The 24,548-nt window shown below is 38.5% G+C and overlaps 2 protein-coding genes across 2 annotated transcripts; one reads left to right on the top strand and one right to left on the bottom strand.

The window, feature by feature from the left end:
- Nucleotides 1-879: 879 nt before the first annotated feature.
- On the bottom strand, nucleotides 880-1,598 carry LOC136267892 (uncharacterized). Its single transcript, XM_066063069.1, has 2 exons — nucleotides 1,319-1,598; nucleotides 880-1,166 (listed from the first exon to the last, which is right to left on the bottom strand). The coding sequence occupies exons 1-2, from the start codon at nucleotides 1,540-1,542 to the stop codon at nucleotides 947-949; spliced, it is 444 nt and encodes a 147-aa protein (XP_065919141.1). The 5' UTR covers nucleotides 1,543-1,598; the 3' UTR covers nucleotides 880-946.
- Nucleotides 1,575-24,323, top strand: LOC136267889 (E3 ubiquitin-protein ligase UBR2-like). Its single transcript, XM_066063066.1, has 44 exons — nucleotides 1,575-1,885; nucleotides 1,958-2,036; nucleotides 2,084-2,188; nucleotides 2,265-2,413; nucleotides 2,578-2,719; nucleotides 3,366-3,428; nucleotides 3,480-3,591; nucleotides 4,365-4,466; nucleotides 4,521-4,557; nucleotides 4,906-4,957; nucleotides 5,021-5,077; nucleotides 5,133-5,174; nucleotides 5,229-5,313; nucleotides 5,397-5,563; nucleotides 5,710-5,838; nucleotides 6,265-6,349; nucleotides 6,406-6,510; nucleotides 6,570-6,634; nucleotides 6,694-6,804; nucleotides 11,130-11,195; nucleotides 11,734-11,813; nucleotides 14,231-14,264; nucleotides 14,360-14,432; nucleotides 14,495-14,613; nucleotides 14,785-14,837; nucleotides 14,893-14,995; nucleotides 15,065-15,277; nucleotides 15,461-15,698; nucleotides 15,806-15,998; nucleotides 16,653-16,820; nucleotides 17,684-17,733; nucleotides 18,084-18,330; nucleotides 18,940-19,222; nucleotides 19,364-19,451; nucleotides 19,525-19,580; nucleotides 19,639-19,744; nucleotides 19,797-19,867; nucleotides 20,076-20,305; nucleotides 20,588-20,730; nucleotides 20,784-20,889; nucleotides 22,296-22,442; nucleotides 22,758-22,910; nucleotides 23,132-23,275; nucleotides 23,987-24,323. Exons 1-44 carry the CDS (start codon nucleotides 1,599-1,601, stop codon nucleotides 24,126-24,128), a joined length of 5,280 nt encoding a protein of 1,759 aa, XP_065919138.1. The 5' UTR covers nucleotides 1,575-1,598; the 3' UTR covers nucleotides 24,129-24,323.
- The last annotated feature ends 225 nt before the right edge of the window (nucleotides 24,324-24,548 follow it).

Genomic DNA, 24,548 nt, shown 5'->3' with positions numbered 1-24,548 from the left:
TCCCCAATGCAGTTCATCTTGTGATAAAGCAGCTGAGTAACTTCTCATTGGCTATTGCAGTACACATTTATATAGCTGATATTCTGATAATCTAATATTATCAAGCCGATAAACAAAGCTAATCCAATATAATAGCATAGACATTTCCACTTACATTTCAGTTATAAAGTGTAGGACTTTAATCAACAGTCGACATTACATAAACAGGTGTTACTAGGATATTACTAGAGCCTGCCATATGTATGTTTATGGATATCCGTATCCGCTGCTTTTTATACATTTTGATGGATACCGATATACGAAACAAGGCTGATATAGTTCATAACTGATCTGATTATTGGTATACCTCTTACTCAATTGCTCAACATCAATAGACCACTTGTTCCCTGGGAACAAGGAGGGCGTATGAACATGGAAAACCAAACAATTGTTCTTTGTTATTGGTCAGTGATCAAATGATGTTAATATACTGGACTAAATGTGTGGAGGGTTAGTGTAATATCATTTATACACATTGGAAATTTTGGGGCCACCCCTACAACATGTGCAGTTTTTTTCAGCAGTGTTAACATGTTTCTGAGCATTTATAATTGCAAGAATGTTTATACTCACACCTCTACCTATATGTGACCATGTTCATTGAAAATTTAGTACCCACTGGTGACAGAGTTCAGATATAAACCTTTGTTTGGCAGTGGCTAGCAAACAACAACTTCACCCACGCTTGTATTCTGGTGGATGAGAGGCTAATAAGCCTATTATTTACTATCAAATATATTGAAGGTTACATACACAGGGAAATACGCATACCTGCAAACCAGACACCACTGCTTCAGTTTAGTTTCATCATGACATCAAAGTCCATATATGTTTGAATAATTCACTAGATGAGATTTATGAGTGTGAAGCGTAAAAATGTAATTTATAATCACAGATATGCATTGGATTATTTTTTCCTCATTCTGCCGAATTTCTTCTTCTTTCTCTTGTCTCTAGATGACTCCCAAACATGCTTCTGTTTAATCTTGCCCGTGGCCTTAAGGTAGATTTCTTCCTCAGTGGATTTGCCTTTCTCTTTAAACTGTCGACGAGATTCACGACACTTGGCTCTGTACTCCTCAACCATCTGTGGCATCCGTCGCATATTCTCTTCAATTGCAGCCAACCTAGTATTTGTAAACACATCTTACACTACACTGATTTCATGTCCAGAAATGAGTCTTGGCTCTTGGCACGGCCATGCACAGAAACAATAATATTGTTTTAGCCCATGCATTTAAATGACAGTATTTTTTTTTCCACGTATACATAGTCATACCTGGCTGGCCTGTTTCTCTCTCTTTCAGTCAATTTCACTGGAGGGTCCTGTCCGATATTTTCCAGAGGTTTAGGGGGCCAGTTTTCTCCGGCCACGACCAGCCTTTTCCTGAGGTAGTGCAACTCCGCGTGACTAATAGCAGGTTTCTGCCATCTTCCACCAATGTAAGCTGGCCTACTTAAAGCGATCAGTCTAGCAACTGTGTCCGAAATCTTCTTGGCCATGCTGTCGCGTACCTTCAATAAGCGCTTGTGCGAACAGTAGATAATTAATTATTGTAATGGCGTCTGAAATTGACAAACACTTTTTGCTCTCAGAAGAATGGAAGGCTACAGAAGGGGATATTTCTACCCGTATAAATCTACTGGCGTGTTTCTTCTCGAGTAAAGCCTTTCAGAAGTATGGCCAAGACCCGGAGGATGTTTTGTTGAAGCGTTTCGGGCATCATTTAAACAAAGTGTTATTCGGTGAAGATTCAGAAAGACTATTAAAAGGAATTCGTGAGTCTAACACGACTACTGTGTGTGGAAAAATCCTGCGTAATGGCGAACCCGCTTATTGCTGCAGGTAACGCTTCTTGGGACAGTCCCATTACGTAATCCTATGTATCAGAATTTTATAAACAATTTTGTTTTTCAGGGATTGTGAAACTGACCCGACTTGTGTGCTGTGTATGGACTGCTTTGAATGTAGCGAACATCGTCAACATCATTATAAGGTACGAAAGAGTTTTGTTTATGTGTTCAAATCTATTTTGGTTGTCAGCTTATAACAAGTTCTGGGTCGGGGTGCTGCGATTGCGGTGATCCTGAAGCATGGCGTAGTGGTGTACACTGCGACAAACATAAACCTCAACAAACTACTGTTAAGGTATATGCCTTCCTGGCTGACATGTCATGACGTAATGTAGTTTTTATGATGCAATAACGTGTTAATGTTTCTGTAGGAGAATCCACTGGATAATCTTACACCAGAACTTGTGTCTAGAGTGCAGAGGTTTCTAAAAGCAGTTCTGTCCTTTTGTAGAGACATAATCTCCCTTGAAGAAGGAGATGCTATACCAAAAGCATATTTGTCAAGTGACATTGAGAAAATGTACACATGTAGTACTGCACACAATAAAGTTTTCATGGATGCATGTATGTACGTGCACAGAAGAGCATCTCACATAAATATGACATGCACAAACACATACATACAAAGCGCCCTACAAATATGTACACACTCTATTACCTACACAAACATATGTACTCTTGCAGGGAGTCAGAGCAGCGTTACATCACAGTCCTGTACAATGATGAGATCCACTCTTATGATGATGTGATCGGAGCACTGACTAGAACTGATGTCGGTATGGACCAGATGGGAGCTGTGACTATGGCTAGTAATGTGGACAGTATGGTAAGCCTGTATCAGTGTTAATGTCTGTATTAGTGTTGATGTCTGTATTAGTGCTGGTTTAGTACTCTCCTACTACATATGTATAACTCACAGAATTTATGACTCAGAAAAATCAGTGGTAATAATGAGATTTTGGTCCCATGAATAGGTCTAGGTGGCTCATTTACCTCTAGAAGAGGAAAATCTTCTTTATAGCAGTAAAAAAGGGCCACAAATTGGTAGTCCCGAAGTGTCTAGCCTAACTCTTCACTCACCACAACTAAATTACTGAAAGCAAGCGTTCATAATGTATACTGAGGAGGGTATCCTACTCTCCTTCTACAGGGGTATATGAGAGTAGGATACTCTCCTCAGTATATGTATATATATATATATATATATATATATATATAATTATTATGAACTCTTGCTAAAAGATGTTTTCTTTGCAAGGAAGGAAAATTTTTGTGGGGTAAGTTTCATAAAACCTCAACATTACAACACAAAGTGTATTTGTAGGGAATTTCTGATATATTGGACCATTCACAAACTCTTCCTCTTTTCCTAGTAATATGTAGGTGCATCCCCTCCTTCAGGAAGTTGAGTTGTAGTGTGTGTATGTATGTAAACATTCTTTGTTAACAAACCATCACTGTCATGCGTATAGGGTCGAGGGTTTACACTTGTATCTACCAAAGAAGATTGTGAGCGACAGAAAGTAGCCATCAATGTATGTACAAGTTGATAGAGTATAACCCTGCATACTTATGTTAATATGTAGAAACGTTTGAGGACCCCACTAACTGTTAAAGTGTTCTCTGCAACTGTTATTAGCCTACAAGAGTGTGCTCTACACATGCTGCACTGGACCAGAGAGTTAACTGAGAACTCCAGTAAGTTTTGTGTTAATACTATGAGCACAAGGGCTAGTGGTTACAACTGGTTCACTAAACCTGAAGTTCACAATCAGGTGTGGCTCTAGAAAATTTGCTGGCTGGTTTCCAGCTCAAAGGCAGAAAAGCCCATCCCATTCTGAGACATTATAATTACATCTATTTTAGATAGATATGAATAGTCACCCTAATAAATCATTTCTCAGTTAAATCTTACCACTCGAAGTCAATACAGAAAGATTTGATGCATCATCGAAGAGTTGCAGAATTACAATAGCTTAATCAACAATTATTTTTAGAGGCGCTTGACACATTCAAGGCTTGGGAAAGCAACTTTGTGCTGGAGAGAAGCAGTTTATGAAGTTTGATCACTAGAAGTTACTATATATCTCACCTCGTTTTAGACTTAAACTTTTGCTTAATGTTTTTAAAAACTGACTGATTTCCAGAAACCGGTGAAACCTTGCCTGTCCACAATTATAGAGAAACGTACGACATCCTTGTGTTATCTATATCATTCTGCTACTACCAAGGTTGAATAAAGAAATTTGGAGGAAATGTTTTGAAGTTGCTTGATTATAATTATGTGAAATACGAATAATAATTGAGGAAAAACCCAAACAGCCACAGTTAGTGACAAAGTCACAATATCTGAAACTTCTTTTTTTTCTCCTAAGATTTGCACTGTATACAGTAGACTGAACTGTTTTGCCAATGAACTGACTGAGAAATGGTGAAGCACATTCTTGACTACATACTATTGTGTGTTTTAGCTGCCCTGAGGCACATTGTCTCCAAGGTGTTGCTGGAGGAATCTGAAGAAGTGACAACTTTCCTTGATGACTTTTTCATCAAGAACTCTTCATTGTGGATTGGTAAGTGTTATTAGTGCAGCTACTGAGTGTGTAACCCTTGTGATGTCTGTGTAGCTGCTAGAGTAAGATGGCAAACATTGATTATGACCACGTAAGTATGTGTGTAGGTGTGTGTCATAAAACCATGCATCTTGCCTCCACTAAAAAAGTCTTTTTTGTAAGGGCACTGGTCATTGTCCGTGTAGCACTTATATATAATTAAAATGTCTAATCTTGGATGATCGAATGTCTGTTAGTGCAAGACATTGCATATGGTTGGTTGTGGACACTTTTGAGTGTTATTAGACACAGTGTCATTGCTAATGGCTGTTGTGATCTCATAGTGGCAAAGTACATATTTGACTGCACCCTTGCACTGGTATTATAGTAGTGTATCATGCAACAACTGTTTGTATACAGCAGATAAGTACACAACTTCACAATGTTTTGTTTTATCAAGGATATTTCTGGATCTGGAACACAAGAAGGATTTAGCAATATCACTCACCAAGGTATTCTGAGCTACTGTATCACCTACCAGACAATACACTGCTTACCTTGTTTTCTTCCTCCAGAACTTTTCTTGTCTGCTGAAGGGATTCTTTGATGACAGCCATCACTATGAAGTCTCGGTAAGTTCATATGATGGTCCACAAGTGTGTATGTCACATTTTTTATCTCTCGTAGGCTGCTAGTTTGACTGTTCAGTTGTATACTGTTCCATCACTGGTAGGGAAGACTGGTGTGTGTGGTGTAACTTGTATTGTGTGTGTGTTGGTGTAGTGTGAAATATTGGCAACTAAACACAATGTACTGAAAGTGATCACAGAGACACTATTAGACATTCTCAGTAAATTCAAGAACACAGGTATGTTTGTTATGCATTTGTCTGTGTGTGTTTGTGTGCACATGTATACTGCATATGCACTTCACAGAGTGATTTTCTTACAGGTACGGGAAAGCTAGACCTACCACACAAGAGATACAGCAGGATTGCCTATATAATAGCTGACCTACGTTATGTGTTGAGAAATCGTCCAGAGACCTGGTCCCCCAGTCTGAGGACAAACTTCATTGAATCATTTCAAGTGTTTTTGAATGTGCTTGATCTGATACAAGTATGTTGTGTGTTTGTGTACATATATTTGTATAATATATGTGTATAGTATGCATGTATCACGTGTACTGTATGTGTATCTATGTTGTATACAAGTAGTTGAAATTATTGTTTCCAGCATATACATAACATTGTCAATTATCACAGGGTATTGAGCCTGTAGTCCGACAGCATTTCCACCATATTCCAGTTGAACCGGAATGGGAGATCCTGTTCAACCTGTGTATCATGTTGGTGGAGGCTATTGAGTTGATTGTCGAGTGGTGTCATAGTGATGTAAGTGCTTAGCACTAGGGGATGCTAGTCTAACCATTAGGAGGTGCTTGGGTGCCTAAGTTATTTTCAGAAACAATCCCTTGAAATAGTACAGCACTGCATTACTATTTGAGGGTGTGGCACAAATCGAGTAAATGTGGAAATTGGCTGGCTAACTATAACATATTGTATTTATTGACTAGAAGTTCTGAGGTTGTAAAGACCCATACTAAATGTTTGCCAATGTAATATTTCAGCTTTCTTAAAAGCTCAACTTATAAACCAGGCTTACAGTGAATGGTACATGACAGTGAAACTGTTATTTTCAAGTGGTAACATGCAAAGCAACCCAGAGGCTATACATGCATCACAGACTATAGATGGAATGGTAATATGAATATGTTTCAGTTTTGTCGATATCCTACTATACTGTTTTTTGTTTTGTAGAGTGCTATCTTACATCAAACAGTGAGAGCCACTTTTAAGATGATAGAAACTAACTATCTAAAGAACATCAAGTATAAACTCCACCGTAAGACCCTAAGCATGTTTACCATACACCGCCTTTAATTTCTTTCTGAAATATAGCTGTAAACCAAACTATCATTGGTACGGACAACATGGAACTGGTTCATTTTGATGTACAGCGTGAACCTGTGTCGATCCATCAGCCGTTACCAAGGTTACTGGCAGGTGGGGAGTATATAGGATGTTCTTGTGTTCCATTTTCTGTCATGCATTACTTAATGCAGCATTACTGGCTGGAGCTCACAAACACAACACCACAATTCCTGGACTACTGCAGATTCCATTGACGGTAAGTGAGGTTTGAAGGATTATGGAGCATAAGCATTTATTTTGTAACTTCCTGTGCAGAATACTCGCAAATTTTTGTTCCTGGCTGAATTGCCATTGCGTGTTATTGTCATGACATCACAAGTGTTAGCCGGGATGTGGAAGAGAAATGGATACTCCCTCATTAACCAGGTGAGTGTGTGGTGCATCTGTATAGTGTTTATCCATCTGTTATCCATATGTACACATGTGTATATTAGAGTTGCAACGATGTTATTTGGGTGTATCAATACATATATTGTTTCCATTGTATCATGATACAGCAATAAATCGCATGATACAAAGTAGAGTATAAACATACTTTTTTGGAAATAACGAAACCCTTTTTCTTTTCCAAACGTATTTAAGTGTAAAATACCAGCATCTACAACATAACACAACAAAAAGTCAATCATTTAAATGTAGTACTTTTCTTACGTATGTCCATGCATTAGAAGTTGTTGTCTGGTTCCTGGTCACGTGGATTTGGCCATTATGTCATTATTACTCATGACTATTTCCTTGTCAAAATTTTTTTTTAATACGCATACTGTTTATAACATAAATGCATTGTAGCTCTATAAATCTACTTCTTAACTATTACAGGTCTGTCACTGCAATTAGAACATTGAGGATATTAATTTTCTCCTTTGGAACAACAGAAGCATCTGAAACACAATAAACACCCAAATGGGCGAGAATTATAGTATAACGTTTCAATTGGTTCCCAGCATGTAATTTGATGTCTGTATACTTCATGAAGTCGTCCTGGTAAATTCAAATCTTGAATTTGTGCTCCACAGGTAAATGACACATCCGAGATAACAGCCTGAAGGTCAGTCCGCTCCTTTGTAGTCAGCTTGTGACATGAGTAGAGTAGTCTCCACAAGTTGCACTCATCACATTGCAACATTAAGTTTACACTTGCACTGAAAGGTTCTTTTAGCCTTCTTCTGAAGTGATGGTTGATGGCTCTCATCTGTCGTTGAGCCAAGCAATTGCTCTAATGTCTTATAGTGACCATCTTCCCCAGGAACAGGGTCAGGGAGGAAATGGAGGGTATCAAATATATCCTTTGGAAGCCTTGGTGGTTTGTGAATACCACAATCCACATTTTCTTATCTGAAAAGAATAATGGTACCGGGTCAAAGAAAGCTACTAAACTGGGTTTTGAAGAAAGATCTTTGTTTCTTTAGAGAGAGATGCGTTTTTCACTAACATGGAATTCAGACTTCTGTCCACATAAGGTCCAAATCATCATCGCTTGCAACAAAAAAAATGGGAAGAATTTTTTTGCCTTTAAGTTCCAAGCAGTCTAACAACATAATCAATAATGCATATTCTCACATGGACTGCACTGTCTAAAGCAGTAGTCTTAAAGCTAGAAATTTTCTTTGCAGCGTCACGTAACATTGCTAAACTGTTACATTTCTTAGTTTCAGCTTCAAAGGCAGGATCCATTTTTTCACGCATTAAGCCAACACACTATAGACCCAAATTTGAGTGTTGACATTACCCGCTCAACAGGATTGCGCCACGAGTGTGAGGGTGCTGTCTGTACAACGCGTAAAAAATCTAAATCCAATTTTAGAAACAAGGCAATCAATGATACCTGTATTGAAACATTGGTTAATTTATGATCCAGTCCACCATCACTATACAAAAACAGAACACTTTTATAATAATTCACTTCAGTAGAAAGCAATGTTTTTGATAGCTCTGAAGCATGCCTTAAGGTCGATGAGGGTTCAAAAGCAACATCTTTGTAACCAACAAATGCTTGACCCCTGTACCATGGACCTTCAATCCAATAGCAATTTTCCCTGAGCTTTATTGCATATTCTCACATGTAGCGAAATACTGCAGTGGCGTAGTGTTCATCTTCGTGATGCATTCGAAACTGATGCTTTTGTACCAAAAAGCGAACATTTAACCTTCCAGTGTAGTGAATTGGTACTTTGGCTTTTGGAGTTTAGGCCAAAATTGAAGACACAGCCATTCCTCACTAGGTATTGGTGTGCCTTCCGTACATCGCTGAGCAACTTGATCATGAAAGTCTCTAATGGATATGGTTTTAACCAAATGTACAACTTCACCATGCCTTCTGTCATCCACTGCAATTCCGATTTCCTCATTTAGAAAGCTCTTAGCAAAAACACTCAAACTTAGTTATGGTATCATTGTTTTTCATTTCATGCAAGTCAATTACTGTACTAGGGCCTTCCGGCTCCATGGAAAGAATTTCCCATACACGTTCATCAATTACTGCTTTCTGGGAATCAAGAGATGCTGAAGAATCCCCAGTTAAATCTCTGTAAAAATTCCTCAGAATTGCTGGCTTAATTCCTGGACAAACTCTACCAAAGTTCTCAAAAAATAGCTTCTGCATAGCCCTAGTATGGAATTGTGGGATTTCAGGCTTAATTGTTTCTGTGATTGTCAAGCTGCACTGAAAACATTTATCAACAGAATGTTCTACTGCAATACACCAAACAAAATGCAACATTGTTACCAGGTGAATATGTAAGATGCATAATGGGAAATTTCAAGCCATATTTTGTTAGGTTTTGTAGGTGATTATACCTTTTCCTTGCACACAAGGAATATAGTTGTTTTTAAAAATGTACTCATTATAATTCTACTGCTCCAAAACTCCACTTAATTCATCAAAATTGTGAGACTGTCTTCCACCACACGAAGGAACATACTTTACAGATAAAGCATCTGAAAGCTGGGTAGAACGTGAATGTACTTTCTTCCTTCATTGTTTTTTTTTGAGATGTAAGGTACTTTGTGTATTTCACAATACTTTTAGCAAGAGTTTCAACATGTTGTTAAATTCCAACCAAGCAGGATTCTTCCATAATGAACCTTGAAGATGCTGAAACAATGACATTGCTGAAGCCTTGAGTACTGGTGAATTTATATTGGTAGTTTCTCTCTTTCTGTGCTTTTCTAATTCCAGCATGTTAAAGCCAGAAAACTGATTAAATACTCAGGGGAATAGGACATGATTGTTTCCAAAGAGTGTCATGATGTCCATCTACTATCCATAAGCAATCAGATAAACTTTTTACAAAGCCTTTTCCTGTAGAGTGAACAGTGTTAGAGGGAAACAGCATCTGTTCGCTTTCAAAGAAATCTAAAATAGAATTTTATGTAGTCTGTCTTTTCTTATTGTTCTCTGTTAAGTGATGGCTGGGAGAGTTGTCTTTGACTATACATCATCAGAGCAAAAGCATTAACACGTAATGTGAAGGCTGGATAACACTTTTTACATAGTATCGTAAAAATGGACCAAATGTTTGAATAGCAGCATTTAGTGGTGTACAAAGTTCTGTTCGGTCTAGTGTTTCTTTGGACTTGCAAAATCTAATTCAACACCATCATCAATGGAGCATCTTTTCTAGACTTCACAAACTATTTTAGTAGAATAAAACTCAACAGACAAATCGACAGAATAAATACTCCATGGCACAACCATTCTACTGTATAGCTGGTTATGTTCGAAGGGTTTTTATTTTTGGATGTTTCGAAGAGGCCCTTCTCTCAAAAATAAATTCCCAAATCCTGTTGTTCTTCGAAAATAAATTCCCACAAGTAATAGTAACGTGCTTTCACGTGATCGAACAACATGTATTCGCTCGTGCATTCTTTACAAGTTTAAGCTCAGTATTATTAATAGCAGTTGAACAGTATCATTACTGCATCAATAGCCTCTAAACTATCCAGAATGGCCATTGTTGGGAATCCATGCCGTCTGCTGCCGTACCCTGATTGAGCCGACGATTGCCTTGCCAGTGGCTGCTAACTACTGTAATTATTCCACTTGTAACTCAGTCTTCTTTCCAGTGTGCAAAAGCGGGGATTATTCCATCCTCGATTCCATCAGTAAGGCGAGCACACGTAGACTACGTATTTTTGTAATTTGTGACATGAATTTCTGTTTGCTTGAAATCTACCTGTACTTCGAAATATGCATTCTTCAAAATTAAATCAGATTTTACTGTTCTTACAAAAATTTCTGGTTTGAAAATAACCAGCTATATGGTACTAGTGCTTAGATTGTAGACACTAGTTTTAAAAAATTAAACTAGCCAGATACCTTTGAAGGCAATTACATATTGAAATGCTTATAAAACACCAAACAGGAAGCACTCTATACTTTTGAAAGTACAAACTTACCTCTCCTGCAACTGTGTAAATTGGATGCGGGTGGTGGACCAGAAACCAGACTACCACTTGGAGTGGCCTTACGATACACAATATGTCGATATAACCTAATTTCATACTGATATGTATCACAGCCTCAACGTACGATCGATACACAATGTATTAATATATTGTTGCATCTCTAGCATACGTATAATTATTATGTTGTGTACATTGTGTGTCTGTGTACATTGTGTCACGCTATATATAGGAGTGTATTATGTTATGTGATTGGTGTTCTGTTCATTTGGTCATGTTTTCCATAGACCATCAACTACCGCTACCACTCATGCCGTTTACAAATGTATGATAAGGACCTGCTATTGCTTCAGGTATATATGTGTGTGTGTAGTGTTGTGCAGCATTTGCATGTGTGTGTGTGTGCGTGCTTGCGTGTGTGCATGTGCCTGTGTGTACAACCATTAATGTGTGCAATGCGATAAGGGTTAGTGTTGGTGGATATATGTGTGCGTTTATGTTGCATGTATCTTTGTGTTTGTACTAGTGATAACTTTTAATATATATTTAATAGATTATTGCATTCCAAAAATTGTCGTATGTCGATAATTATCACAAAGAACGTACGTAATTCACAAAGCATTAAGAAATATTTCAGACAAGTTTTAACTTTTGCTTGCACAATTGGCAGACTTCTCTCCTGTTGTTATAACTTGTTTTCATTTGTTTATAAAATGTGGTTATTACGTTTGCATTACCATATCGCAGCATAAGCCATTGGTTAATCTTTATCATGATATTGATCAATATTTCATCTCACACCACTACTTTGTTCCATACATATTATGTATAGTGTGTGTGTATGAGTGTATGTGTACAGCCATGATTGTATTAGTGGACTTACCACTGCAGGCTATGGCAGCAGTCATGGAACCCAGTGTATTCCTGTATGCCCTCATCTATCGATTCAGGCTGGAAAATTGGTTTACCACGTAAGTATACATACTAGTGATGCACTGATACCACTTTTTACTAACTAATCCAGTACTGATACAATCTAGGTGGAAATTGGCCAACTCCTGGCTGATACCAATACTTTGGCATAAAGGCATTATATAGCACTTGTGGTGTAAAGCCATAATTAATAAAATAAATAAGCCACACTTGCTAACACTGCTTGTTGGTTTTGTGGCCATTGTTATATACACCGAATCATGATGCAATCTTATTCATCGCATGGCTTCAATAAATCCTCCTTCATGGCTAACTACCCATTCAACTGTACCATTAACAACAATTACTGGATTCTTTTAAGGAATTCATTGTGCTATGTACTTCTGTAATGATCTATTCCACTCATTATGCATGCTGCCATCTTGAAAAACAATTTAATGACGTCATATATAGTATTGGTTATGTTATTGTTTGTTTAATCCATAACTGATACTGATCTGACATCACCAAAAATGACTGATACCAATAAAAATATCAGTATCGGTGCATCATTAATACATGCTGTATAAAACAGCATACAATGTATAAACAGTTGTTCCTTCTGTCGTACTTGTATGACTAGTCATTGGTGTTCTGCTGGTGTGATGAAACGAAATCACAGCTACTTGCAGGGAAGCTCATCTTGGAGATTTATTCATTCTTCCTTTGCAAGTCTGTCCCAGTGCAAAGAATCTGCCTTCATCCCCAATGTCCATCTGGAATTAGAATGTTGAGAATGGACATGTTCTTTATTTATGGCATTCTGAATGCATGCTCTTGTCTAGCAAGGAGTCAAAAGTATCGTACAGTATACTTATGAAATATTAGTTGTGGACCGTTGTCGTGCTTCAAACGCATGGTCATTATGTTGGGATGGCTGAGACTACTATCGTCTTTTTGTAGGCTTGATACTAAGTGGCTGGTACCTGTGGTTCAGCTCTGAGTTATCTGATGGGCTCCACTGTAAAGTGACACCTCTTGGTAACTACATAGATTCACCTCTGCCACCTCATTCACAGATTAATGCTTGTTACCAGCTGGTTAGATGTCCCATCTGCTAGGTTTCTTGCTGACTACATAGTGAAGCTGTGTAGTGTGGCATAGTTATCAAGTCTTGATAAATTGATACGAACAAATCATCGCACTGTATCATGACTATATCATGTGCTGCACAAACTAGGAGGAAAATTGCCAAGCAGAAACAAGATTTTCATGTAGGGTGTTAGCTTTAAAGTAGCAGTAGTTAGCACTACACATTGTTTATATTCTTCATACCACTTCATGCGATCTATCCTCCCATTGTGTGTACAAGAATCTAATCTCTATTTTTATATACAGAATTTTGGGAATTATAAGCTTGATTAGGGATCATAGAAAAAAAAGTTGTGAAACAAGGAAGGTCGCCTACACCTGCAGATATACTAGTGAACATTTAATCCCTTACTTCGGTTTATGCCCATGACTGAATTAGGAATTAAATGTTCACTAGTATGTCTGTAGGTGTGGGCGACCTTCCTTGTTTCCTTATTTTTTTCTATGATCCCTTAAAATTCTTAAATTTTCCTTAAACTTGTTTGTTTACTTTTTTTGTAACATTATTTTGACTGGTGAACCCACGCATACCGCATCAAAAGAAAGGACGGTGTCAGAGTTAATGTTTTTGTCTGAACACGCACCCCAGCTATCAATTATTGACTTGAAAGTGAAGTGGCATTACGCTTTGCTTTCATGTATGTTCAACCCGTTACACAGCACTACAAACGAAGAATAGCAGGAGAAGTGCCTCTGCAATCAATCCAGCCAACACAAAAAGTACGGACAATTCGTGTGCCCCAATTATCAATGACTGACTCGAAAGTGAAGTGCATGGCCATTACGCTTTGCTACACAGTGTACACAAATGAAGACGCCTCTGCAATCAATCCAGTCACCTCAGAAATACAGACAATTCCTGTTTACAGATGGGAAGCCATGCATTGCACTACTGCAAATTGACACCTTGGACTGTCAGCAAAAAGAAATGGGACACAAAGGAGGACAAAGGTAAGTCCGTGACGCGTGCATTTACGTACTGCGGTATGCCAAAAGGCACATCTACAGATGAAGTGACATCGAACAGTGAAAAAAGCAAGCCCGTAGCTTTAGCCGTTATCAAGTTACGCTTGTCTGAAAGCATCGGTCAGGTAGTTGGTCAGTCAGTAGAAATGTCCATTGAATAAACTTTTGTAGCTACCTATTGGAAGGATTTAGGGTCAGCACTTTTGGGCTTGGTTATACCTAACCGGTACTGCCAAGGCACCGGGATGGTGAAGCTGGTTTTTGGGTGATATTTTTGGCCAGAAAAACCCAAACCTCCACAATCCCTAATATACAATACTACCGTACTTTATGATTAATATTTTGTGACTTTATATAGCACCACTGGCTATGACCCTGATGAGAGAAAAGAGGTACAGTATGTGTGTGCAATGTTGTTATGGTGTAGTATGTACAGTATAATAATTCTGTGTGTATACATTTTTGACTGTATTCTTGTGCTAACCAGCCGGTCAGTGATGCTGTTAGATTTCTGCTATCAGAGGCTGAAGAGTTCTTCTACCTGCTAATCATCATCCTAGGTAGACCACACACACTACATTGTGTGTACACAGTGTTATGGTCTCCCATCATTTGTTGCTAGGTGAGAGGTATATTCCTGGTGTGAGTGATGTTACACCAGAAGACTGCTTGAAGCAAGAGGTTCTGCATCAGCTATATGTTGCCCCTCTATCCCATAGTGAACTGCTGAAACAACTCAAGGTACAGTGCACGTTGTTGTTAAATGTGTGCAGCTTTGCTTTCAAAACCTACACACATACACACACATGGACGGATATGTGCACATACACACATGCACGAAATGTGCACACACGATATACACTACACACTTAACACATGGAATTTATAATACTACATTGATCTCACCCATAGCTCCATGAGGACAAAGAGTTAAAGAAAGTCGTGTTAGATGTTGCAGAATTCAAGTATGTAGTTAGCTAGAGTTATTGTAACTATTATCATGTTCATTGATGCTCACAGAAAACCATCCAACACCAGCAGGGGGCAGTATACACTCAAGCCAGAATTGGAGAAACAGTTCAACCCATTCTTCTACCACTACAGTAAAGTACAACTGTCCAAGGTACCGAATAATGGTTGACAAATAGACTAGACCAACGGATATTCACTCCTTTTCTCTATTTCCTTACAGGCAGAGGAGGCTCATAGAAGGAAGATCAAAGCTAAGGGCGGGGCACACAGAGTGCCATCTACTCCACCTCCAAAACCTCCACCATTTCTGTCCCCCTTCAAGGGGGTTCTCCGACTGATTCAGTCCCCTGTGTTGCATCAAGTATTACACAGCTTGTTCAGCCGTGCAGCCACCCCTGGTCTGAAACACTGGAGCGACAAACTGTTACATGAGGTGTGGGAATATACTGTATTAATAAAGCATTGCGTATACATGCATCCTTAATGTTTTGCAAATTTTTTGAGCTGTGATACTTTTGTTCCTGATCACACTGTTTTGCCCATACACTCTGTGTGTATGATTTTCAATTTCACATCTGTAATGTGATAGATTGTATATGTTTATTAAATTCTTCAGGCTGTGTACCTGTGTGGACTAATGTTACTGGAGGAGTCTTCAAGTGGGAATGACCAGTTTAGTCGTTACGCAGCTGGACTAGCTGTAACATGTAAAGGAGGTAGTATTCTGTCACTGCTGGAGACAATACTACAGAACAAACGTGGTGAGGAGTTCAGCTACCTCACACAGTGGGTGTTGCAGCAGCTAAGACAAGTGCGAGACTCTGGTGGTACTGGTAACCGGTCTCAACAACAAGGTGTGTTTCAGGTCTCTGTTCATGTGTCACTTTTAGAACTAAAAGATTTTGCCCTTTGCATGATTTTCACAAGTTTTGGATTGTTTGTTGTTTTTCATTCATTGTAGTTTCTTGGGATGATACTGACAGTAGTGATCCAGTTGCTATGGAACAGGAGGATATTGGGAAGGAGCTGAAACAACAACAAGCTGCTGCACAACGTAGGAAGGTGATGGCAGAAATGGCTGCATTACAGAAGAAGTTCCTCCAAAGCAATCGACAAGTGTTGTCTGAGATTGACACTAAAACTTCAGTTGACGAGTAAGTTTTACTGTATAACAAGTTGATATATAAAAGACCTACCGTACTTTAGTGGTTCATGTAACTGGGTTGAATTTCCCATTGATTTAAAACTACCAGACCATTATACAGTATTTGTCTGTTGTTGATTTATAATTACCGTATTTACTTGGTTAAACGCCGCACCTCAAGTAGTCACCGCATTTGAATAGTGGCCGCAATGAATGTTTCAATTGTGAGTATAGACGCCGCCCTTGAATAAACACTGTGGCTATTAATCAAGTTGCACGTATAACAGGATTCCATATAGCTTTATAAACATGATGTCCTCTAACAACAAATTCAATGAAACATTCATAAGTGACAGCATCTCCCATTGTTACACCTTCGTAAATTATTGTAATGTACACCCTCGTGCATGCCCTTGAATACGTTCACGCTGTATGGAACAGGTTACCATAAATCACACTGTAGGTGCAGAATACAATTCGCTAAGCACATGGCAAAGTATTTCGAATTTGGTTTTGGATTAAATAGTAGCCGCATGTAATAAATGCTCAAGTACAATAAATGCCGCCCTTGAGTAGTAGTTGCCCTTGAATAGTAGCTGCATCAATTTTGAGTTTAGGCTAATAGTAGCCGTGGCGTTTAATTTGATGTTTCTTATCCCCTCAGGACACCCACTCCCACTGCACCAATGCCGCAGGTGGTGGTGGTAGGGCTGCAGTCAGTTCCCTCACAGGTACAGACACCAGTTCCTCTACACTGTATCCTCTGTCAAGCTGTGGAGAAAGATGCAGCTATGAGCGAACGACAGTTTGTGATTGGCATGAGAGTGCAACGGTAAGAGAACTCATACATACATGCTGAAGCACCAAAGCAATTGCATTGTGAGCTCTTGTGAAAGTTGGTATTTGTGACGCATTATTAAGGGAAGCATTAGTAAAGGAGAAAATGAATGTTCAGGTGAACGTAATGATGTGACACAAAAATTTGACAATCATAGTGTTAAAGTTTTCGAAGTGTATATTTAGCCGGTACCGGTTTGCAAACACTAACGGCTATTGTGCCGGCACTAGTAGGTTGCCCCGAGCATTCAACTTTAGGGCACGCGTCTAGTAGGTTGCCCCGAGCATTCAACTTTAGGGGATGCGAAAAGTAGTTCCTTAGCGTTAGGGGTAGGCTAGGGTTCAGCTTTGGTTTCTTCTTCACTCTTGTTATATATAGAAGTCACTTCAGTCGGATGTTTATAACGTAGAAACTAAATAATATGACTAGCTGCAGCACCGGTGGTATAATCGTTACAAACATTGCTTATGAGTACGGATGCCCGGGTTCGAACCCTCGCTTAGACAACTTTTTTTTTTCGCTTTCTTAGGTTTTTTGTACAAGTTTTTTTTAATGCACGTAACATTCTAAGTATTATACCCTCCACTGCCGGCAAAATAGCCGGCAAAGCAGTGTAACCGGTACCGGCTCTATATAACCTGCCTAAAGTTTTTGGCATTTTGTTAATTTCTTAGAACATTTCTCCATCCTTTTATAGAGATATACGTCCTCTTTAGCTACTGGGTGTGCTTGTCAAGTTAAACGTTAATTGTTTTCATTGAAAGTGCAACACTGTACAATGTTACATCAACAATGTGGCGTTCAAGTTAATAAGAGTAACAACTCGTGCTGTGATTGTGACATGTGATTGTTTGCAGGTCTACAGTACTGAAAAGAACACCAAGGACTATACAACCTGAGCCAAAAGGTTACTGATTGTTATGCACTTGACTTTCGTCATTCCACCATTATATTGCATCAGTACAAAGTTACCCTATCACCTCAGTGTAAATTGTAGATCCGTGCTACAGGCAGTGTACATATGCACTGCCCAAAGCCCTCAAAAATATTTTACCCATTCCAATACAGCACAGGTTTTTGGTATATACAATAGGCAAGCCCATATGCTCCTACCTGTGAAATCATCTTTTGTGAATTAAGCAAGGGGAGTTTGCTAACACCAGACCAACATCCTCTGGTTGAATGTTACACCATTTTATGATGTATTGCATCCTTTAGCTGTAATGTTGGTATTACATCATCATTCTGTCATTACAGCTCCTATAGATTACCTACTGAACAACCCTACACTGACACAGGGGATCTACTCCAGTAGTTGTGGCCATGGCATGCACATGGACTGCTGGCGTAGTTTTCTTGACAGCCGTATTACTGAGCTACGAAGATCAGATATTTTCCAGAGGAAAAGTCCAATAAACTATGAGAGCGGCGAGTTCTCTTGTCCTTTATGCCAGTATTTCTGCAACACTGTGTTACCTATCCACCCTGACCCTTTGAGCCAAAGGTGACTGTCAACATTTTGTACATGCTGTAAACACGCATCACATGCTTGCATGAATACATACATGCATATCTACACACAGACAGTCTGTATTGGTTCTTCAACTGTATATATGTCTTTATGTTTTACATTGATGTGTATTTTCACCTGGAACAGCAGCAGACAACTTACTACTATGCTTCTATTAAAGAGTAATCTTTCTCAGCATATGCTACAGAAAGTAATTTGTACACAAAAGTAATAAATGTAAAAAAATTCTAATAGAGAAGTTCACCTCTCTTTTCAAGGCTGGCGTACTGTGTTTACGGTAGGATGCATAAAACCTTCACAATTATGACACGAATTTTCATGAACACTGCTCCAAGTATGTGTCGTGAACCATTCATAACATTACATCATGAACTTGTTGTGAACATTCATGAACCAGTTGATTAACCAAACTTGCATACACTGCACAGCTGTTTAGACAGTTCAGTTCAGTTCGTGAGCAGTTTGTGAATTCAACAGCCGTTCACGCCAAGTGAGCCTTCATGAAAGTTCACTGAGCATGTTGCAAAGTTTTTTTGTGCACTCTACTGTAGGTAATTCTTCATTTGTGTTATGTTATTTTAGGCCTGTGACAGAAAGTAGTGAAGAATTGTCCTTCACTCAATGGAGAACACATCTTAACTCACTACTAGACTATGCACTCAGCCAACAACAACAACAGTTATCTAGCGACAACACCGGACGGACACCAGCAAGAGGATCTGCTTCTAACAAACTGGCCGAGCTGTTCCCCAAGTATCTCAAACTAGATACCACTATCTCACCTCCTGCTTCTGTCAGCAATGAAAGTAGCAACATTGAAATGAAAGGGTCTAATTCTGCGTCTTTCTCACAAGCAGTGTTCACGGTTAGTAGCAACAGGCTGCTTGAAACAGTATGAATATATCTAACTTACTGTTCTGTAACCCAAGATAAATTATGTCTGTTTTACTGTTATTGTTCAGCTGATTATATTTAAACTTTTATGGTGTTTTTTTTTTTATTTCAGCGAGGCTACAACGCCTTCCCAGATGAGGCAGACAACAGGGTACCAATAGCAATGTGGGCCACTTGTGCCTACACTATCCAATGCTTGGGTGAGTGATGGATGTTAAGGCACCATCTCCATTCCTTAGAGGAACTATTTTACTTCTCTTTATCTGTACACAGAGTGCCAGAGTGATGTACTAGGGAAAAGTATGCTTACCAGTTTACATACTCGACAAGTTAGTATAATCTTATCTGTGCCATGTGGAAACATTTTCAATGTCTTTGTGTTCATAGATAAATTGTGTGAGAGCTTTAATTAGAGCAGCTAGCTGTTCTACAACATCATGCCCAGGCACCAACAGTGGTGTGCTTGGTAAACATCTATCAAGTTTGCTAAACAGTAAGTTAATACTGGTCTAAGAATTGTAAAACTATTGCTCTTTGTTGTGTAGCTATAATTCCAGTAGGAAGCTGTTTTCAGGAGCTTCCATGTGTGTTAGAGCTTGATCCTTTCTCTATTTTGGTAAGTGCTAGCTACTTTAATAATTAAAGTGTGTGCCATAAACCAATAAAGCTTACTGAGTTTTTTTTTGTAAGAAACTTTTTTAATGTGCCATAATTAGCCAGCAATTTTGCTAGTAGAGGTGTGTACTACCCTACTAGAAAGAAATCTTGTGATGATGTACACAGATATACATGTACAATAGTTAAATGGATTCATCACTATACAGGTTAACCTCCACTTCTCCATTGTGTCACTACTTGATGCGTTGGACTCTGACCAGAAGATGGTGTTACGTCCACTGGTTGCCATTAGTGACCAGTACATAGTACACATTGCTGTAGCAATCCAGTTGGTTCAGTATCTGTTGACAGTGCAGCCCCAGGGGGGTACACAGGGGGGCTATGATGACAGTGGCGTGACTGAGATTTGGCAAAAAGTTCATCAGTGGGCACTGGGGTATGTTGATACCACCTTTTCAAACACACTTTATGTAACAACTTTAAACAGGCTGTAGGACCAGGTGTCCTACAGACCTTCAGCACTTGTGCTGTAAAGCCTTGATAAATTTAAAAATAAATATATATGTTTGATGTTTTATGGATTTTGGAAGATCAACCATATACTTTAGCTAGCTAGCTTCACATAATGGAGACACTAATCCTGATTGACCTGCTTTTCTAATTATAATTAAGTCTCCATATAAACGTATCAATGTAGATGCTTTTTTCCCCAATGCAGTTCATCTTGTGATAAAGATGAGACTGCTAATTTGCCAACAGCTGAGCAGCTCCTCATTGGCTATCGCAGTGCTGTTCAACCTTTACTACAACGTGCTGCTCTGTTCTTTCACTGTTGTAATGGCATTGAACTGCCCCAAGATGGTCAGTCATATTTGTGTATTCTGTGGTGTGTTTACTTGTGTGTGTGTGTGTAGATCCAATTTCTTTTGACAAGCTTCTACAATACCTTTCTCTGCCAACTCAACTGCACAATATTTTAGCTGCTGATCATGGGCTAGGGTTAAGGGAACTCGTTCAAATGTAAGTTGTAGGCAGTTGATACTAACTAATAGGTACATAATTATTTGTGAATTTTTAGCAAAAGTTCATAATTGCCATGGGTTAGGGCTTCATGCCTCACTATAAACTAGTAGGTACGTGTTGAGCTGGATGGATCCTCCAGAACATTTGATAACTCATGGATGCAATTACACACGATCTTGAAATTTGGCTCATTTGTAGTGCTGCTTGACCCGCTAAGACTTTTTGTTCTGACATAGTATTTACAGCCAATCAAAATTTTCACCGTACATTTCCTACGAGGAAACCATAAAAGTGCAATGTCCATTACAGGCGTTTCCCAAACTTGTAATGGTGCCAAACTGTACGTTGACACCTTTTGCTATTGCCACTAATTATCTGGTTGGCTGAAATGTTAACTCTCTTGAGAAGAATCCACTTTTAATTTTTAGCTGTTTTTCAGGATCCAACTCAACTTGTACATACTAGTGTAATAGAAATTTATATGTGAAGCTGTTCAAGTTTATGATGTAATCATAAACAAATCACATCATTGTTAAGGAGCACATGTGTGCCATTAAAGTGGCAGTCTTTGTATATCTGTGCTTGTAGGACAATTGTAAGCCAGGTGAGCTAGCTTAGAATGGCCCCTGGGCTGTCTAAAGGTGATACCAAGAGTTAATAATTTTAATAATTAACTCTTGGTGATACATTATAGTAGAAGGTGTGGTTATCTTGATCGAGACGAAGCACTTCGCTTTATACAATAACATTGGTGTTCCAACCCGGTGATTATGATTATTATGATGATTATGATTTATGAGTACTGAAAAGTACAGTTAACAAACTGATGTATTCAGGAAAAAGAAGAGAGAGAAAGGCAAATAAATGTCAATCAAATTATGGTTTATCTAAAAGTACTTGTACACATTGGGATTCAGTAGTGACAGTGGGTAGATTGTTCCAATCACGGATAGATCTGGGGTAGTAGCTGAATTTATAGTGATTTGTTCTAGTAAAATGGATCTCAAAATGGTGAGGGTGGTTGCAGGTGAATACAAGTTGTTGTGTAGTGTCAATTACTTCCCAGCTGCTTGCTTATTCCTTTACAGCCATAGAATAAAATCTGTGGATAGTTTTTAAGATTGTTCTTCCACCCACTGACACGTATGATTTTATTGTACACAAAATGCAACAAAACAAATTTGCAACAACAAATTTGCAACGGGTTGCCCCTTGAACTACTGCTATTCAATATGTTCACTACATTGTCCTGTCCAAATAAGAAGTGTTTAGGGTGTCAAGAGGAAAAAACGATAGCTCAGTGAATGTGTCACATAATGTGTTAATCCATGCCTTGAAAAGAATACATTTTATGAGTATATGCCTTATACTTACTTGTATCTATGATTTCTATTCACTACCAGTTGGTGCCAGCACATTGATGTTGCTAAGTTGATTGGCAGCATGCAAGAGGCAGCCCCACCCCTTCCCTGCACACTGACCAAAGTTCAGCCTCTTTATCCTCTACCACAAAACTATAGTGAATTGATCAAGAAAGCTTCAAGTTTCAGGTAAGAACTCAAAATCAAAAAAATTAAATGAATAAGTGCTAGTGTGTGTGTGTGTGTGTGTGTGTGTGTGTGTGTGTGTGTGTGTGTGTGTGTGTGTGTGTGTGTGTGTGTGTGTGTGTGTGTGTGTGTGTGTGTGTGTGTGTGTGTGTGTGTGTGTGTGTGTGTGTGTGTGTGTGTGTGTGTGTGTGTGTGTGTGTGTGTGTGTGTGTGTGTGTGTGTGTGTGTGTGTGTGTGTGTGTGTGTGTGTGTGTGTGTGTGTGTGTGTGTGTGTGATGTAGTGCATGCATGTAGTACAAGTCCTTTCTTCTTCAATAGGTGTCCCAAATTCCAGAGCTCCAATAGAGACAGTACAGCAGTGATCATGTGTTTAGTGTGTGGCCAGCTATTGTGCAGTAACTGCTATCGATGTATGGTACCAGCAGATGATGGCGGTGAAGCTGTTGGCTGCTTCACTAACCATGTCAGAATGTACGTTATCTTTTGAGAAGTCAAATCTTGATATCTTTATATTGTTTGTAAAGTTTAAGAGGGTGTGTATGCATGTGTGTGTGAGGTGTTCATATGCATGATACCTGTTCTAAATTAGGTAGACGTGTTTTGTTTTGCTCATATGTGAGTATCTTAATTATGGAGATAATGCCTACTGTATGACATTTGGAGTGTATTTATTTACTAATGTTTGTTGCTAGGTGTGGAGGTGGTGTTGGTATGGGACTATGGATACTGGAGTGTTATGTGGTGATGATGAATGCTATGGACCTTGAAGACGTCAGAGGCTGTATCCTACCTGCACCATACCTGGATGAGTATGGTGAAAATGATATAGGACTACGGTAAGTGCTGTTCGTATTAGCTTTTGCTTGTGGTATACATCCAACTTAAATTTTACTTAAATATATGTTTGTCTTGCAAATGCTATATTGTGATACATGTTCATATCATGACATAATCCTTGTTAAACAATGATATAGTTTTTCTCTATCGTGGCAGCACTAGTTCGTAATCATTTTCATTTAAATTAATTTAATTGGTAGAAATTCAACAAGTTGGTGATATTGATGTTATTTAACTAAATGTGCACCGCAAGATGTGCCATTAATTTTGATGTGAAGATGTGATTTCAGTACTCAGTTTTTTTAGTATTACATCGGTACCAGATGGCCTGCAAAACTGACAAGAGGGCATTAAATACAATACACTAAAATCTTAATAGAACCCCACACATTTATATTTAGAGCTCTGTTGAAATACTCTAATAGAATGCACGCTTTAAACAAAATACAGGGTGTGTTGTCAGTACTTCGTCAAAGTTAAGTAGACTTCAAATTCACCTTGTGTCACAAACTTTCTAATTTTTCTGTTCATTTTTCAAGCAGCGGTCTGTTTGACAGGTATAACTACCAGTAGTGTAGTCACCATTGAGACAACCAAGGCAGTTTGATACCTCAAAATTGATATATTCTAATAAAGCAGTCATGCTATCATGTCTCTCTAACAATCACCTACTTCTGGCTACACACTTGCTGGCTCTTGTCTCTACACAGGTCTGGTAATCCTCTACAGTTAAATGATGACTTACACAAAGAGTTCCAACAATACTGGTACCAGCATACCATCCTGGAGAAGATCACATCAACCAACGATGAGGAGAGAAAATTTGTGCTATTCTCCTGGTCAAAACTCTGAACATTTACAGCATTACACTTAAGATGCCATTGGTTGTTGGACCTTCAGGAATTACATTAAAATGACAATTTATAAGAATTTATTGTTTTGTTGTTTTATTTCATAGTCAAGTGTTATTATGTACATGTACATTATGTACAACAGTTGATTGCTATTGATGTGCCAGCAAATTATTTTACTTCACTATACAGTTAAGAGGTTTCATTGTGTATTAATCTTTACTGTGTAATTATTTTTTACTTCTTCATTTTGGGATGCAAGTATTGTGATCTATACTAGGGAGTTGCTGTTGACTATTGTAATGGTTACACTGACAAATACATACAGGAACATTTCTCTGATCATAGCTACATGTACATACAGAGAAGCCTAACCACATATATAGAAATATTTTAAATGAGTGTTATACAATATAGGATA

This window comes from Dysidea avara, chromosome 10 (genome assembly GCF_963678975.1).
Source record: "Dysidea avara chromosome 10, odDysAvar1.4, whole genome shotgun sequence".
Lineage (NCBI taxonomy): Eukaryota > Metazoa > Porifera > Demospongiae > Dictyoceratida > Dysideidae > Dysidea > Dysidea avara.
The sequence above is the reverse complement of the archived record's forward strand: the minus strand, read 5'-3'. Positions and strand labels throughout refer to the sequence as shown.